General features: G+C 51.6%; 2 protein-coding genes across 5 annotated transcripts in view; both read left to right on the top strand.

Annotated features, from left to right (window-relative positions):
- The window catches only part of Htt (huntingtin), a 142,279-nt gene extending 138,399 nt beyond the window's left edge, over positions 1–3,880 (top strand). Inside the window, exon 67 of the mRNA XM_032915843.1 lies at positions 42–3,880. Coding sequence (XP_032771734.1) covers positions 42–255 — 214 coding nt within the window. The 3' untranslated portion in view covers positions 256–3,880. The remainder of the gene's footprint in view (positions 1–41) is intronic.
- Positions 3,881–3,989: 109 nt separating this feature from the next.
- Msantd1 (Myb/SANT DNA binding domain containing 1) lies at positions 3,990–17,121 on the top strand. Of its 4 annotated transcripts, none has more exons than XM_032915841.1 (4): positions 3,990–5,567; positions 8,325–8,536; positions 11,943–12,218; positions 13,786–14,328. In XM_032915841.1, exons 2-4 carry the CDS (start codon positions 8,367–8,369, stop codon positions 14,024–14,026), a joined length of 687 nt encoding a protein of 228 aa, XP_032771732.1. In that variant the 5' UTR covers positions 3,990–5,567; positions 8,325–8,366; the 3' UTR covers positions 14,027–14,328. The 4 variants fall into 4 exon arrangements, 3 of the variants coding, with proteins under 3 accessions (XP_032771732.1, XP_032771731.1, XP_032771733.1); XM_032915840.1 differs by having other exon boundaries at positions 8,272–8,536; XR_004389409.1 differs by lacking the exon at positions 3,990–5,567 and adding an exon at positions 16,412–17,121 and having other exon boundaries at positions 7,970–8,536; positions 13,786–15,096.
- The last annotated feature ends 391 nt before the right edge of the window (positions 17,122–17,512 follow it).

Below are 17,512 nucleotides of genomic sequence, written 5' to 3'. Positions count from 1 at the left end.
TTCCCACCCTTGCCATCATTCCCCCTTAACTGTTCTACCAGCCTTCCACACGTCATCAGCAGGATGGGCAAACTGGAGCAGGTGGATGTGAACCTTTTCTGCCTGGTTGCCACAGACTTCTACAGACACCAGATAGAGGAGGAATTCGACCGCAGGGCTTTCCAGTCTGTGTTTGAGGTGGTGGCAGCACCAGGAAGTCCATACCACAGGCTGCTTGCTTGTTTGCAAAATGTTCACAAGGTCACCGCCTGCTGAGTAGTACCTGTGGAACAAGAGGCTGAGAGGAGGCAACTGCTGTGGCTACAGCCTCCAGGGGCCTGCACCAAGCTTCTGCTAGGGCTGCCTTGGACGTGCAGGCTTCCACTTGTGTCAAGTGGACAGCCAGGCAATGGCAGGAGTGCTTTGCAATGAGAGCTATGCAGGGAACATGCACTATGTTGGGGTTGAGCCTGAGTCCTGGGTCCTGGCATCACTGCAGCTGATGGCAGTGCTAGGTTGACCAGGTGCTTGTCTTTTTCTTAGTGTTCCCCTGGCCGTGGTTGCCAGGTTGCAGCTGCCCTGGTATGTGGAACAGAATCCGAGCTCTTGTCAGATGGTTCTGAGCCCTCCTGTCCCACTGGGCTGGAGAGCTCCCTCCCACATTTACCCAGCAGGTGTACCTGCCACACCAGTGTCTGGACACAAAATGAATGGTGTGGGGGCTGGGAACTGGGACTGCCAGGTGTCCAGCATCATTTTCCCTTTCTCTGTTTTCTTCTCAGGAGTTAAAATTTAATTATATCAGTAAAGAGATTAATTTTAATGTAACTCTTCCTATGCCCGTGTAAAGTGTGTGACTTGGCAAGGCCTGTGCTGCATGTGACAAAGTTTATAGAAGTGGATGAGCCTTCTGGCCACCACTCCCTCTCCTGTAGCTACTCAGTCTAGTCGGGCAGGTCCCTCATGTAGCCCTCCCAACACCCTATGGCACTTGCACTTCACACGACTCCTTTTTCTTATGCATTCCATTTGACTAGCACAGAGTGGTGTTGGTGTTAACTGCCCTATGTGAGAATCCTGCCTGTGGCCCAGCTTACGAGACTGACTTCCACTTAGGATTAAGAGAGGCTTGCCCTGCAGCAGACCCCCACCCCTACCCCAGGCATGACTGTCAAGCTGTCTACTCACTAGTGTTGATGCACTCTCCTAGTCTCTCAGCCTGGGCAGAGACAGCATCTGCTGGACCCAAAGAGGCCATTTCAATAATCTCATCCCTGGTCATGGCTGACCTGGGCTGTAGCCTGCCCAGACACCGGCTGACCATTGTGGATGCTGTCTGTCCCTTTCTATCTTCTGCATGGTTGGGACCTGAGGAGTGCTAGCCCGATCACCCCAAAGATGTCTCTGAGCTATGGCTTGTTGGTTGTCTCCGTTTCTCTTGGTCAAGGGAAAGCTCAATGTCCTAGCAACAATTAAGAATGGAACCAGAGCCTCTTTTGCCCCTTCCCATCTTGCCTTCTGTCAGCCCTTACAGTACAGACCTATGCCTTTCAGAGCCAAGGGAGGACTCGGCCTGACAAGATGAGGCACCAAAGGGAAGGTTCAAAATCAGGTCAGCCTATGGCCTCAGACAGCTTCCCGTGCTGCTGGTCAGAGCCGCCTCTTCCCAAGGCCCACGCCCAGAGTAGCCAGGACATGTTGATGAGAATGAGCCCTGGACACAGGCTGCCTTCGTCCCCTGGCTTGGTCCAGGAGCTCTGCTGGCTGTGTGACTGAGCGGGCTCTCTGCTGCCCACTCAGCCCTGTCTGTACCAATCGACTGCAGAGTGGGGAGAGGAGTAATTTGGAGCTGTTTCTAGGCTACACGGGAGGAAAGAGCTTGCAGCCTATGATTAATTAACTGTGCTTCAGTCTGTGGACTGCTTTCTTAAGAATTTCCTTCTGTTTTCCCATCACGATGATTAAAAGGCTGCCGGGATGCAAGGTTCCCTACCAAACACAGGTACAAAGGTTGTAGGGAGCCTCACACTTGGCCTGATTCTATTCCTATCTGCCCTGGCAAAGGCCTCTGCAAGCCAGCCCAGCCCATCCTGGTGTCATGGTAACAGGAACAGTGGACATGGATCAGGTCTTTCAAGAGGACCTTAAAGGAAGCTACTGAATTTTAATGAAAGAAAGTCACCAATGCCCCTTTGCTGATTTAGGGTTTCTACTTGTTACCCTAGATGTCCCTCCTAGAAGTGCTTGGAGACCACATGAAAGTTCTCACAATGCTGCTGCCACACTCTAAAGTTGGTCCAACAGCTCTGAGATGAGCATGTTGCAGGCCTGATTACCGATTACTCCTCATGGTAGATGTTCATAAGAAAACAGAATATAAAATCTAGAGCCATTCACCTGGGGTTTATATCAGTGACTTCCAGTTTAGTTGGTCTCTTGTTCAGTGTGGTCAGAAACAACTCTTAGTATGGGACAAGAACAGCCTCTGCTACAAAGCTGTTGTCTGCTCATGGGTGCTGCAACCTAGAGATGCACCTGGGCACAGGCACACACGCACACACGCACACACACACACACACACACCTCAAAGACATACGCAAGACCTCTAAAAATGCCTGTCCATTCTTCCTGAAAGCAGACTTTTCTTGTAACTGCCACATACAGTCAGCTTTGTGAGTCTAGCATCTGAGAATGGGACTCAATTTTTAAAAGTCCATAGTTATTAAAGTCCCACTGGAGACATTGCCCCACCTGTCTAACTGTAGGAGGAACTAAAACTTTTTATCAAATTCCTCAAAAATCTATGGATTTCCAAACTTTATTTTAAAAAAAAAAAAATTTGACTGTGAGGTTTTGGGGGTAGGAGGTGGGATGTTGTTTCTGTTTTCCTGCTGGTATTGTCAGGAAAGATTTTAATAAAACCAGGGTAGAACTATTTGGCAATGCACTTAAGCATGTTTCTTCTCCAAAATGTGCCTCCCTCCCACTGATGGCCCCCTTGACATGTAGGTGACTTTGCCACTGCCAAGTGCCCTTTATTATTCTCTCATTTTGTCTGCACATGTACCCTTCAGGAGGGAAGAACTCGAGTGGAACCACCTCCTGCCCTGTAGAATGCAGTGCCAGGGAAGGTACTGACCCTAACGGGTGCCTTCCCTGGCAGGAAGTACCTTCCTGTGAGTGAGGCAGCTCTGCTTTCAGCTCATGGGACAGGCTTTATACAGCAATAGCTTGGCTCACAGCCACCTGGCAAGGAGTCCTGCCTCCCATTGTAGGGCTGCAGAATTAGTCTCCTCCTGCCACCCGTGAGCATCCTTCCCTACTGCCTCCCTTCCTCCCTCCCTCCCTAAACAGTGAGCACTAGGATCATGGCTGCTGCCAGGACAGGCACAAAGCTGTCTTCCAGGGATTGGTATGTGGGAGTAGAAGACCCTGAGAGCTGCTGAGGCTGGGTGGGGGCTCAGGATATCACGGTTTGGAAGAGAACTGTTCCTCAGTGGGTCTGGAGCCTCCAGGAAAGAAGAACCAATGCTGAGCAGTGTGACAACTGAAGATGACATGAAGGTTCAGGGCCACCTCCATGTGTGCTTGTCACAGTTGAGAGCCATCAAAGGAACTGCTCCCCTCAAGTGTCTGGAAACACCCTCTGCCACAAGCTGGGTGTAAGGTGACAGACACCTATCTGCAGAGATTTGCCTGCATTCTAGGGGGCTCCTGTCCAGGCCTTGCTGCTGTATGCCATGGGCTTCACTGGGAACTAGGAGGGCTGTGATGGGTGTGCCCCGGAGCCCAGCCTAGACCTGGCTGTCCATTTCCAAGAGGAAGGACTGACATGAAATGTATATTTAAAATTTTTAAATTGCAGATATTGTACATTTGAATTAAAGAAGCAATTAAACTACCCATTGTTGCTGTTTGAGGCTTGCTTTACTTCTGAGAACCTCCTTTCTAGCATTTGAGGAGAGCATCCTGCTTATCTCCAGTGAGGCAAGATATTACCAGCAGCCATCTTGACACTAAAGATCAGGCAACACTAGGTATGGAATGCCTGTGTGCCTGGAATTGGGACCAGGCCTAGGAGTATTCACAGACCTATTAAAGTAGTCTTCCTGTCTGGGAGATAGGGTGTGCCAGGTTCTCATGGCTATTGGCATTTTAAGCCTGTCGTACAAGATCCTTGATGTTTCAGCTTCCACACATTGCTCCAGGGTCCTAGAGGGGTGGGGAGGCACTGTCCTCACACAGGGCACACACAGTCCTTGGAGTCTTTGCATGCCCTCCACCAGCCCTTCTGCCTTTCTGGTCATGCTCCTGATCCACACAGAACCCCCTCTGACCCTCAGCATAACTGGTCTTTCTGCCTTTGTCCTAGGTTGGCTGCTGTGTCTGCAACATCTACCCTGTCCTTATAGGCTACAAATCCCTTTACTTTGTCTATGACACTGTCTATCTTACCAGGTCCCCTCTTTAGTATCTAGGCTAAACCTGAAGTGCAGATACTTTATCTGTCAATCTGCAGGAACAAGGCTGCTTGGGAAACACTTTCTGAAGGCCTGTCAAGTTTCCATTGTAAGGCAGGAGTTGTCTACCTGGTCCTCCATATGAGGTGACAAAGCTCAGCCAAATCAGAAAGGCCTACTTGGCAAGCCCAGCAAAGGCTGATGAGCAGAGGACCCAGGCACTTGAGAATCACCAAGACCTTCCTGGAATCCACACACATCCTTGGCCCTAAAAGCCTAAGTCTCATCTCCTTCCATGTTGTGGTCCTGAAAGAGATGGTTGCCTCACTTCAAGCTTGGGGTGGGCATTTGGGGCATATTTGGGGTGGGAAGAGCTATTTACAAAGGCAGAGGGTCAAAGGTTAAGAGTCTGGACTCCTTATCAACATGTGATAGCAATCTCTAACATACAAGCTAAACGACCTAGCTGCCTAGGCCTCCATCCCAGCCTAGGCTGCAAGACCCTAAGAATTGCTATGACGAGCCAATTCTAAGGTAGGTCATAACCCCTCTCACTACCCACCACTGAGATAGACTGCACCCCACTAACTACCCAGAGCAGTTCCAACTCCTTAGTGCCCCAAGGCCTTCTAGACCCAGATCCTACTACCTCTTAGTCAATGCTATACTTGGCCACTGCCATGTGTGCCTACATTTCATATACCTCCAGGCCTTTGTCAAGTCTTCAACACCTAAATTCTTCTCTCACTCTCAAAAGTTACCTGGAATCCCACTAAAACTGGCCATTTCTACTCTGGCCTCTATCCATATAGGCTGAGCTTGGCTGTTATCATCCTGGTCAGGCCTGGTTTCTTGCAGCCTGAACAGTTTCCATAAATACAAGTTTCAGATTAGCCCCAGACTCGTTATTTAGAGGGGAAACCAGACCCAGAGAGCTTACATCGGTCTCACCAGCTCACAAGACGACCAGTCTTGACCCCATTCAGTGTGCCTGACCTTTAAGAGACACTTGCTAAAGCTGACCTGCCCCGTTTCCCTTCAGGTTCTACTGGGGGCCTAGTCCTCAGCCTCCTGCCTCCTCGTCCTGTGACAACTGAGGCTCCTAGCAGGCCATGCAGCTGTGTCAAGGTATGGAACTCTACCCTGAATAGAGAAGCATGTCCCAACCTAGGTAGGGGCAACTGAGGCTTGGACAGACACCTGTTCATTCTTGTCCTTGGAAGCCAGGCAAGGACTCTGCGCTGGGAGGTGCCTCCACAGAGGCCACTTTGTACCTGGGGCTGCTGATACCCACATTCCTGAGAAGAGATGGGAGCCCATCTTACCCCCATTTAGGTGTCAACCTAAGTGTATGGTTGTGGAGAAGCTCCTGCCAGACTGGCTCTGATGCCTCCTACCTCCTGGAACTTGGGCGAGCAACTGCTGTTGCTATCTCTGTAGGCATCTAACTACAGGACACTGAGTAATGGCAGTGACATCCATCAACCAACAGCTAGCCATTGGCCTGGCTTTGAACTCTCCAGAGACTCTAAGGAGATTTGTGGAAAGGGCTGAGATGGCAGGTGGGGAACTAGGACCTCCTCATATCCCTAAAGAGGTTATGGCTCTGTGGCCAGCATTTTGCTGAGTCATTTATAGTCACCCAGTGCTGCCCGCTAGTGCTGAGTGTGTAGCTCAGGCCTGTTTTTCAGAGCTCGGTGCCTAGAAAGTGCCTTCTTCCCCCAGGAAGCCCCCTGTTCTTTAGGCTCAAAAGATTGATCCTTGAGGAGCAGGGCAACTAGGAACCTGCCCTGTTGCCTCCACAGACAGCATCTCCAGCTAACAGGGAAAGAAACCAAGCATGACCTGGGGTCCAAGAACTCAGTATGTATACTAGGCTGGCCCTGTCTCTGCCTCCTGAGTACTAGGATTAAAAGGATATGTCGTTATGCTTAGTTTCAAGCTGCTAGCTTTTGAATCTAGCACTCTCTGACTCCGTGTGACCTTAGCAATAGATTCCAGCCTCAGTGTCCTCATCTCTGTACTAAAATAACAGGAGCTTGTCTTTCCCTGTTAGCTGGAAATGCTGTCTGTGGAGGCAATAGGGCAGGTTCCTAGTTGCCCTGCTTCTCAAGGATCAATCTTTTGAGCCTAAAAGAACAGGGGGCTTCCTGGAGGAAGAAGGCACTTTCTAGTCACTGAGCTCTGAGAACCGGACCCAGGTCCCACACTCAGCACTAGGGGGCAGCAGCGAACCAGCAGGCCAGTAGCGTGCCTGGCAGTAAGAGGAGTTTTGCAGACCTTCTGAGTACTCTTAGGAGAAATAGAACAATCATGGGTATCTATGATAGCTCATCAGTAGGAAATCCCCAAGTGACTCCCAGGGTTTAGATAGGAAGCCTGGCATTGACCTGAACCTCTGAAGTGGCACAACAAGGCCTCCAGGGGCTGCCCTCAGCTGCCTTTTCATTTCTAATTTTGACTCAGGTCACCCTTCCTACCCAATAAGTTACTGACTATGCTCCATACAGTGGACACAGGAAGCACAGAGACACTGCTTTCTCCAGGACTGGGTTCTTCCTGTCTTTGGTCAGGCAGGGGAAAGCCAGTGATCACTGTTACTCTGCTGACCAGAGAGATTTAGCCTCGTTACTTGGGAACCAGGTATGACTACCAATAGAGTGTAGTGGACCCAGAGATTCCAGGATCAAACTAGAACATGTGTCTACCATAGCTAGTCTAGCATGAGGGTCTTAGGTCCCATGTAGTCTCATTTGGGACTTACCTTCCAGATGTTAGTTCTTTATGCCCTGTGGTAACTTTTCCCTTTGCAGATTCTATATTCCACACTCCTGCTGGCCCCTCAGCCTGAGGTGTATGCCTAACCCTGTGGGCATATTAACCCCTCATCTTGATGTTTTGCCTGTCCCCACCCCAATGCTGCTCTGTCTCTTGAGGACTAGCCCTGAAATGTGCCCTGCTCAGGACATTGACATTGCCCTCTGCCTGCTGCCACTTTTCTCTGGTGGGCCTCCTCAGCTCAGCTCAGTTTGCCTCTTCCATCAGGGCTATGCTCCTGCTTCTTCCCATGATGAAGACCAGCATCTGTGTCCTTCTAACATTCATGGCTAGGCAAGGCCTAGCTCTCACTTGCCTGGCTTCCCAGCACCCATACAACCTGATACACCCAGGGTGTTGTGTGAGTAGAGCAAGAGAAGCAGAGTCAATGAGGCAGAGGCAGGGCCCCATGAGTACCGCTGTTGGTAAAGCTTGACGGTCCTCTGAAAAGAGGGTGACCTCTCAGCAAGGACCTGACCACACTAACAGTCACCAAGGCAGTACTGGGGGCTCCATCTCCCTTGTGGCTCTGTGCCTTTGTGTCTCGGCATACTGCCCACCTTGGGCCTCCTTGGACCTGTATGAACCAGGTGGGGCTGAGGTGGGGACTGCTGCCTGGATCCCCTCTGTAGGAGCCTCTCAAGCACAGTGTAAGTCTCTTCTGGGGCCTAGAGGGCCAGCAGGGTGGGAGGAGGGCTGGGAGCCACGGTGGGTTTGGGTACAGCCTCTCACTGCAATATTGATGGCCCGTCAGTGCGGCCCTGATTCCTGTGCTTTCAGTTAAAAGGTTTCTGTTGTTGTAGCTTATGCAGTTGCTCTGTTGCTATGGAAACATGACATCAAAATGACGTTTCCCGTTTAAAAGCTTTTAACTAAATTCCTGCCTGTCAGATGTAGGCCCCATTTTGAGCGTGGAGCCGCCTCGAGCAAGCGAGTGAACAAGTGCACTGCCTCTCGCCCATGGTGCGCGGGCCAGGCCTGAGGCCCTGCCTGAGTGCCCTCCTTACCCCCGCAGGTGCCTCCAGCATGGCAGCAGCCGAAGTGCCTGGCTACCTTGTGTCTCCTCAGACCGAGAAGCATCGGCGGGCCCGCAACTGGACAGACGCTGAGATGCGCGGCCTCATGCTGGTCTGGGAGGAGTTCTTCGATGAGCTCAAGCAGACCAAGCGCAATGCCAAGGTGTATGAGAAGATGGCCAGCAAGCTCTTCGAGATGACTGGGGAGCGCCGGCTAGGCGAGGAGATCAAAATCAAAATCACCAACATGACCTTCCAGTACAGGTGAGCGTGCGGGACGGCTGTGGGGGGCGTCCAGGCAGGCTGTTCCACTCTTCGCCACGTTGTGCTCTGAGGCGGGCAGGGTGTGTGTCATCTGAGCTAGGTGATCCCACCTGTATAGGTCAGAGCTCCACTTGCAAGACGGCCTTCCAGAACCATTTGTGCAGCCTCCCTCCCGTTGGGAAGATGGGGAGACTGAGGCCCGCAAGTGAAAAACTGGTCGTGAACTCTCAAGTGGCAAGACTGGGAGTGTCCTCAGCTCAACTTCCTGGGACTAGGGCTGGAGCTGCACCATCACGAGGATGGCTCTAAGGCTGACATTAGACCCGCTCCTGCCTGCCACAATGCCCCAGCGGTAGGCAAGCAGCATCAGATCGTATGACCTCGCGTCCTCAACAGGGACTACAGGGTACCAATTGGGCTTGGCTCTGCCTACCCCACCTACCACAAGTACCCGAGTCGGGAAGGGTATAGGGCCCTTGTTTCATGTACAGAAACTGGAGGTTTGACTCCCAGGCCTGGCTGACCCTGATACTCTGAGACATGAGAGCTAGGTGAGCCCAGCCCAGGGTTAGTAAGAGAGGATTCGGTGGGGGGTGCTCCCCAGACAGCACACAACTCTAGGCTGGGGACTCCCCATACTAAGTTCAGTGCCTGGAGCATCTCTGGCATCCAGGACGGAGTAGCTGTGGTGGGTCTGACCTATCTGGAGAGAGCCAAGTACAGGGCAAGGACCATGGATGGTTGGAGATTGTGGACTTTGGAGGCATGAGAAAGTAGTGGGTGGGATGAAGGTCAAAATATAAAGTGAAGGTTGTGTGCATGAGGCTCTTATGAGGGGAGGTGTCACAGTAGAAGTCCAGGGAGGACAGTAGTTTAGACAGTCTGGGCCTGGGGCTGCCTAAGATCATATTCAGATCCTATGATAGGTGCTATCGGGGCTCACAGATGTCCTAATGGCTCATTTGGTGAGTTGGGCAGATGGGGAGGCTGCTTCAGACCTTGCCTTGCAGGCATATCTGTGAGGACCCCAGCCAGAATCCATGGAAGAAAGGTGCTCTCATGCCCTCATCAGTAAAGAGATGCCCCAAGGAAGGGAGGGGAACCCCTGCCTGGCCCATCAATCCTGTGCCCCTGGGAGATAGGACCCAGCAAGACCTTGGACAGACCATGAGACCCTGAAACTCTATTTCTTTTTTTTTTTTTTGGGGCTGGGGACTGAACCCAGGGCCTTGCGCTTGCTAGGCAAGCGCTCTACCACTGAAACTCTATTTCTAACTGCTGTTTTGACTTGTGAGGGCCATGGACGAAGTGAGAGGGCCTCAAGCCTGCCGTGTCCAGGGCTCATTTCTGACCCCCAGTGCTGTCCTGAAAGTAAAAACCCACAGCGCCAGCAGCTGCTTAGGCTGCTGGCATCAGGCATTTATTGTGACTGATGCTAAATGTCTTATGAGGAGAGAGTTGAGACCAAGTCTGTGGCCTGCAGGAACAGATGTGAATACATGAAGATAGCAACCATACCCAAGGCTGCCTGGCTTCCTTACGTCCTATAGTCCTATTCCAGTGCTTGGTAAAGACAGGATTTCTAGGGGCCATTGGAGGCACCACTGCCTGTCTTCCTTAGTACCCTTTGACTCAGTAGCTCACAATGTTTAGCTGTGTTATTCATTATTTATCTTGAAAGCCTCCCTCAGAGTCCTAGGGGAGAGAGTCTGTCTCCATTCCTAGAGGTGGTTGTGAGCCAGGAGATGAGAGTACATGGAAAGGCCAGCCACTGCCGTCTAGGGGTAGGAGTTAGAGCACTTCACAATTTATAGCACCAGTTCTTTATTCATCCATTCCCAGCTTCACAGAAGTCTTTTCTTTTTTGTACAAAAGCTGTTTATATATTAAGGTTCTGACTTAAAGGAAATAAGAATAGGTAGGTAGGTTCCATGGAACATGATTTGTTGAAATACCACATGAGGCCCCCATGGAGACAGATTATCCCCATTTTTCCAAGAGTGGGCTTAAGTGGAGCAGAGAACGCAGTTCACTAGAGAGGCGGAGCCTGAGTAGAAGGCTGACATGGCACTTACGGTAATAAAGTTCACCTTCCCTATGTCCTCAGGTGGCTTGACGGTGCCTGCTATTCATTCAGAGCACTCTGCTCTGTTCTGTGTGACCTGCCTCTGCTTTCTGATGCAGCCAGACCATGTGGTGGAGCCCCCTAGACCCTTGATGCTACTCCCCAAGGCCAGCCTCTGCTTTGGTTAGCTGCAGTCTGTCCTGGGCAGCAGCCCCTTATTATTGGCTATGCTTGTGTTGAGGGCTCATTCAGCCAGCTCTCTGCCTTCAGATTCGGAGTTTGCAGCCTTCGCAAATAACCTGTATGGGCCCAAGGTGGCCCTGAGGGCCAAAATGCTTCCGTGCTGCCTCTTTCTCTGCAGACCTATTCAACCAGCCTGTGTCCAGTCTCCCCAGCCCTCCCTTCTCAGGGGATGGCCAAGGACAGGGATGTGACAATCCTCTTAGTAAGACAGGACGTCTGTTGGAGAAGACAGGGCATGGTCTTGAAGGCACCGGTCACACTGGTCAGACCTTCGACTTTGGCACTGTGGAGGGTGGGGTGTGAGGCAATGTCAGATGGCACTGGCCACCCAGCCCCACAGTCTCTGGGCAGGCTGTGGGCTTGAGTGCTAGGTCAGGCTTGGCTCAGGGCTTGAGTGGTAGCAGCATCACATTGATACGGACTAACACGTCATCCCGGTAGGTTCAGCTGAGAACAATGTTGGAGCCTGGACCCCCGTTTACCAGACATTATTTTATTAAATCTTCTCTTTAGCTTTGTGAAAAAGGATTTGCTTTTTCATCCCCATCTTATGAATGTAAAACATGGAGGCTCAGAGAGGTTAATGAACCCTTCCAAGATCATAGTGTATACAAGATGCAGGCTCAGAACTGTGAGCACTGTTTTCCTGTGGCACTGCTGTCCCCTCTCCTGGAAGCATCTCTGTAGACTACAAGTGCTGCTATGTCAGTATCTTACACACACTCATCACTGAAGGTGATCACTTACATAAAGAGCTCTCAGTTCATGGCAGTGAGTTTAGAACCCACAGAAGAACAAAGACCATAGTAACCAGACCCCATAGCATTTATGGGTACCCTTGTTCATGCTTGGGTTTTCTTTCTGACACACAAAGGCTGTACAGGTCCCAAAGCCTCTACCTTCTGTCCAGTGTCACAGGGGCCCTAGCGCCTGGCTGACTTTGCTGAGTAAGACCATGCTGGCTGAGAGTGGCTCCCGCCTGTGTTAGCATGGCTCCTCTGGGGACCTAGCCCCCTCGAATGCCACTCTGCCCAAGGGTCAGGCAGGACAGGCTTCACCTGCTGTTTCTTACCTTGGCTCTTGTGTCTTTCGTTTCAGGAAATTAAAATGCATGACAGATAGCGAGTCCGTCCCGCCGGACTGGCCCTATTACCTAGCCATTGATAGGATTCTGGCCAAGGTCCCTGAGTCCTGTGAGGGCAAACTGCCGGATGGCCAGCAGCCGGGGCCCTCCACGTCCCAGACCGAGGCGTCCCTGTCGCCGTCTGCTAAGTCCACCCCTCTGTACTTACCGTATACCCAGTGCTCCTATGAAGGCCGCTTCGAGGACGATCGCTCCGACAGCTCCTCCAGCTTACTGTCCCTTAAGTTCAGGTAGTGTGTTCGCTCTCCCTCTCCTGACCCAGCACTACCTTGGCATCTTCGTTCCCTGCCCCATTCCCAAATGGGGCCAAAGCTCCAGTGCCCAGAGCAAGGGGTTGATATTGGCACAATGACACACTCTGGCATCCTCTGCTCTGACTGGCTAATGGGCCGTAGCTGTGGCCTAGTTCAGGGTCAGGTCAGCCTCAGTGCAGCGAGAGCTCTAGTGCAAGTGGATAGATGGGGCTTGTCCAAGCCGCCATCACCTCCTACCTGCATGGAAAGTTCTTTGACCTCTCTGACCCCTGAATCCCACCATAAAATGGGGATCAATCAGTATTGCTCAAGGAGGAAAGACACAGGGCCAGGCCCCAAGCATGCCTTCCCTGCCTGCCAAATCCCAGTATAGGCCCTTTCTTGGGTCCCCTCCTCAGCAGCAGGTCCTCACAACATGGAGGTGTAGGTCTGCACCTCCTGAGCAGTGACTGGGCCTGTATTAACCGTCCTCACATGTCAGGCCTGTGTTAGCCACGTGCCTGTGCCTGCAAGGTACTCACAGAGCCTCTGAGGTGGGGGACAAATAGGAGACCCTGTAGCTTTGGACCATGGAGTCCAGAGCAGGCACTTCTATGGGATATTTAAATGGGTTTCCAAGGTAAAAGAGAAGTCAGACGGTTGAAGAAACTAGTAAACATGGCTTTGAGTTATGGGCTTTCAAGCCCGTTTGACAGCAGATAAGGTAGGAAAGGTGTCTCTATGGAGGTCTCAGAACCCAGTGTCCCTAGGGCTAGGAACATCTGCTTAATTCACCCAAAAAGCCCTCCTCTAGAGGAAATTTCTCACTGAAGGGCCCAGACAAAAATCTGTCTTTACTAAAGCCAGACCAAACTAGCAGAGAGGCCTGAGATTTATGGCCAATTGTTCCCATGGCTTACCAAGCCGAGTTCCCAGGCACAGCTGCCTGGGGCTCTGTCCCCAAGACTAGCTGATCTTCCACTTTGCTCAGAATGCAGAGTGCAGGCCAGTTACTGGCAGTTACCCGAACAGGCCTTAGGGTCTGTAAGTTTTGGCAGCTCCCTGCTGTCCAGCAAGGGCTTTTAGGCGAGAAGAGAGCACCCAAGGGGCATCTCCTGGGGAGGAGCCCAGATGGCGTGTCTGATGCATCCCCATTGCCAAAGGCATACTTAGAGACAGAGGGCTCAGGGTAGACCTTCCTTCTGAACCCATTTCTTTATCTGCCATAGGCCAGTGGGGGCTGCAGACTGCACTTCCCTTAAGAGTACCAAGCACCACACACTGCCCAGCATCTTCTCCTTGCTGCTCCCTGCTCTCTTTACCTGTGAGCACCCGTCACCAGCTCAGTGGGCCTGGGTGCTGTCAGGATCATGAACCTACATAGTCCACACTCTGGGATGTGGATGGGTTTGGCACTGCCTGCTCCTCCCTCAAGCCAGCACTAGCTATCACCAGATAGCTGTTCTCTCACAGATATGGCTCCCGTGTGTCCAGTGGGGTGTTCGGGAAGGTCTGGCAGCTCCCATGTTCCGGTCCCTGTGACCCACTTGTCTCTCCCGGACAGGTCAGAGGAGCGCCCTGTGAAGAAACGCAAGATGAGGAGCTGTCACCTACAGAAAAAGAAGCTGCGCCTGCTGGAGGCCATGCTAGAAGAGCAGCGCAGGCTGAGTCGAGCCATGGAGGAGACATGCCGAGAGGTGCGCCGCGTGCTGGACCAGCAGAACATCCTGCAGGTTCAGAGCCTGCAGCTGCAGGAGCGAATGATGAGCTTGCTGGAGAAGATCATCGCCAAGTCCAATGTCTAGACCGTGGAGAGGATGCAGGTGCCACGCAGTCCTCTCCAGGCCCACCCAGGCCCAGAGTCCTGCCCACCCAGGCAGGGTTCCAGAAAGGGGACAGGCTTCCGCCTGGCCTCTGTGCTTCTCTGAAGGGCTTTCTAGGACTCCAGTGGCATAGGGAGACTGGGCCCTCCATCTCCAGCATTAACGCCAGGGACTCCAGGATGGCAGGTGGTGAGGAGGTCCCAGAAGCCACTCTCCAGCATAGTCACTATCTGATACTTGAACCAGCTTTTGATATTAAACATACTTTCCATTATTGCCTGGAAGCCAACTTTCCTCTCTCTGGTATGAAGGGGAAGGGGAAGTGCTGGTTTGAATGATCCTCTTCGGTAGACAAAAGCAGGTGCTATAGGACAGAGGCAAGCGGTGTGTGTGTGTGTGTGTGTGTGTGTGTGTGTGTGTGTGTGTGTGTAGGGGTCTTTCCTCCACAGGATCTGTAACAGATACCCTGACTACCCAGTTATCCCAGTACTAACTCAACCCAGCCACCCCTTAGTCATCTGTTTGGAACTTCCCACCAGCACAGGATCCAGCCAATCCGCCACTCACCCCCCATTTGTGCCCTCCTGCCCTGTGATCTGAGTCCCAGTGAGAGCAGTGCTATGCTAAGTGAAGCACAGGTCCTGGCTTTAGGAAGCTTTCGTTCAGTCATCAGAGAAATGGTAGCCAGTGACAGTGAGCGCTCAAGGGAAAGGTTGGGCCTGCGACAGAAGGAACCAGATTCAGGTGGAGAAAGGAAGACCAGCCATTGCGAACAACACCTAGAGCACCTGTTGCCAGCGGCCAGCCAGCAGCCAGATCACCCAGAGCCATGCACTTCGGGGAGGAATTTGTGTTTTCTCTAAGCTTGCTGGGAATAGGCAGAAGACCGAACACACTGATCCAGTTTGCCACTGATATTCTACCACATGAAAGGCTCTCCCCAGGACCCCCTCACTAAATATCCACGGTTTCATTGGCTAGGCCTCAGCTCTTTGACTGAGGCCACAGAGGAGACTGGAAGCAGGCCTGTCTGAGTCACCCCTTGGAACCAGGTCAGTTGCAGCCCCAGAAGACCAGATTCAGTGGAGCCGGGTTAGATGTTTATTGTGGCAGTCTGCCCTGAGACATAGAATATACTTCCGAGGTCAAGGGAGATAGTGAGGCTTTACCAAGCAGCTGCCAGTCATCCCGATGTGAGGGTGCCAACTCTATTGACGCTCCAGTAACGGTCAGCCAGACATAAGAGAGAGGCTGGAGTCTGTCATCCAGACGGTGTGGAGACTCACCCCAGGCTGCCTATGGGAAGGGCTGCGTGTTTTGTGCAGCTGAAACAGAGTAGTAGGCATGATCTGCCTTGATCAGGTTCTCTGAGCTCTCAGGCCCTCTACCTCTACACAGGGCTCCTATGTCCTGTGGACTCTGTATTTGGCTGGCAACCACAGGCACTAGGGAACATTCATTTAGTGGTACCGATGGAGCACCTGTTAATATCTGTAGTGTAAATTAAGCTAAGTGTCAGCTGTCCATGTGATGTCCCCGTGTCCTTAACCTGGCAGAGATCAAATAGTTGGCTTTGGGGTACAGTACAAGTAACCACAGCCCTCTCCTGAAAACCTGATTGGATGACTCCAGGAAGATGGAGAACTCAAGGCATGTAGTACTTGAGAGCCAAGACAAGGATCCTGGCCTCCTCCTGCCTTCCAGAACTCATCTGCAGCCTTAGGTGCTTGGGGACCCCACCATGGACAGTCGGAGATCTGTTGACACATACCTGCCTGTCCTCATCTATGGGCCATTGAGGCTGGGCTGCCATGAGGTTCCTGAGCCTCAAGATGGGATTTCCAGCCTCCCACAAGGAACAGTAGTGGTGTCTGAGAGGCCACCTATGTCTGGAAGCTCCACAGGAGGGAACAGAATGAGGTTCAGGACAGAGCCAGTGTCTTCATGTTTAGACCCCGGTGTTCCAGAACCAAGGCAGTGACACTCTGTTGTATTCAACTGTCAGCATCTTCGCACCCTGTGTTTGGAAGCAGCCAATGTCTGAGCGGTCTCGGGCTGCTCATTTGTCCCCTCAACACTCAGTGGGACTCAGCTGTTAACCACCTGGTATATCTTTGAGGACTTTCTGGTTTCTTCTTTAGCTACTGGGTCATTCGAGGAGTAAAATAGCTCTATTAGTAAACACTAAAATATCTGATCAGGTCCAGCCAAACATGAACCCAGGAAACTAAACCTATCAAGTGCTTCACCGTCACTACCTGATCCTCTGACATCCAGAACCAGACACTGGTCAGCAAACAAAGAAAGCTAAGGGATGAAATGACATGGCATGGCATGACACGACGTGACAGTTACCTTTATTTCCAGCACTTTCGATGATCCAGAAGACCAAAAACACAAAACCTCAAGCGCTTCAACCTGAAAGCATTAAAATCGAGACTGAGAAACGAGTCCACTCAACTGAGACCAGAGTCGTCGACTGCCCAGGAGTGGATTCACCCAGAGAGACAGAGGCCCTTGTGAAGATATGCAGTGTCACTGAAGGATGCAAGACAGTACGCAGGCGTGGGGCGCTGGGTGGGCCAGAAAGCCTCCAGAGAAAGCCTGCACGTTGTATTCACGTGATCCCGGTATGCTCCTGAAAGAACTGTAGATTTTCTTGTGAAACAACAAAAAATATGTTTAAATTCATATGAAACAAAGAATAGGGCCAAAGGTGGGAAGACTCGCTCGGTTGCTCGAAGTTGGGACACAGCAGGAGCCCGTGGTGGTGCTAATGAGAAATGTCCCTCACAGTCTCACAAATCGAATGCCCAGCCTCCAGGTGGTGGCGCTGTTTCCAAGGCTTAGGGTATGACCTTGCTGGAGAAGCTATGTCACCAGAGGCAGGTTTTGAGAATATAAGACTTGTGTGATTCCTAGTGAGCTCTGCTTCTTGCTTGTGGTTTAAGATAAGAACCCTCAGGTGTCCCTGCCACCATGCCTGCCTGCTGCCACACTTCCATGATACGATGGTGATAGTCTCTTATCCCTCTGGAACCATGAGACAAAATAAACCGTTCCTTCTATTAAGTTGCCTTGGTCATGGAGGCTTTTTAACAGCAACAGGGAAGTCTGAGGGACTCAGAAACTGGGAAAAGCCTCAAGGTCAGAGCCTCACTCTCTGGCTAAGGGGACTGTAACGGCCTCTTCAAGGATCCATCTGAGGAGATGTTCCTTTCTAAGTGGCAGCTCCACAGTTCACGCAGCACCTCAGCGGGTAGCTCAGCATGTCACTGGAGCATGGTAGAGTCCAGACCATCATCTCACGGATCCTGGTGACTCAGAAAAGTGATCAAGGATCCCAGAGAACGTTGAAGAGTTCCAGACAGCAGCACCAGTACCTAGAGAAAACCTTAAAAAAATCAACTTTAGACACATGCAAATGTTATTTATTTCAGAACAATAAACCTATTACATGTTACCATC

This window comes from Rattus rattus, chromosome 11 (genome assembly GCF_011064425.1).
Source record: "Rattus rattus isolate New Zealand chromosome 11, Rrattus_CSIRO_v1, whole genome shotgun sequence".
Taxonomy (NCBI): domain Eukaryota; kingdom Metazoa; phylum Chordata; class Mammalia; order Rodentia; family Muridae; genus Rattus; species Rattus rattus.
Note: the sequence above shows the minus strand (reverse complement) of the source record. Positions and strands in the feature narration are given on the sequence as shown.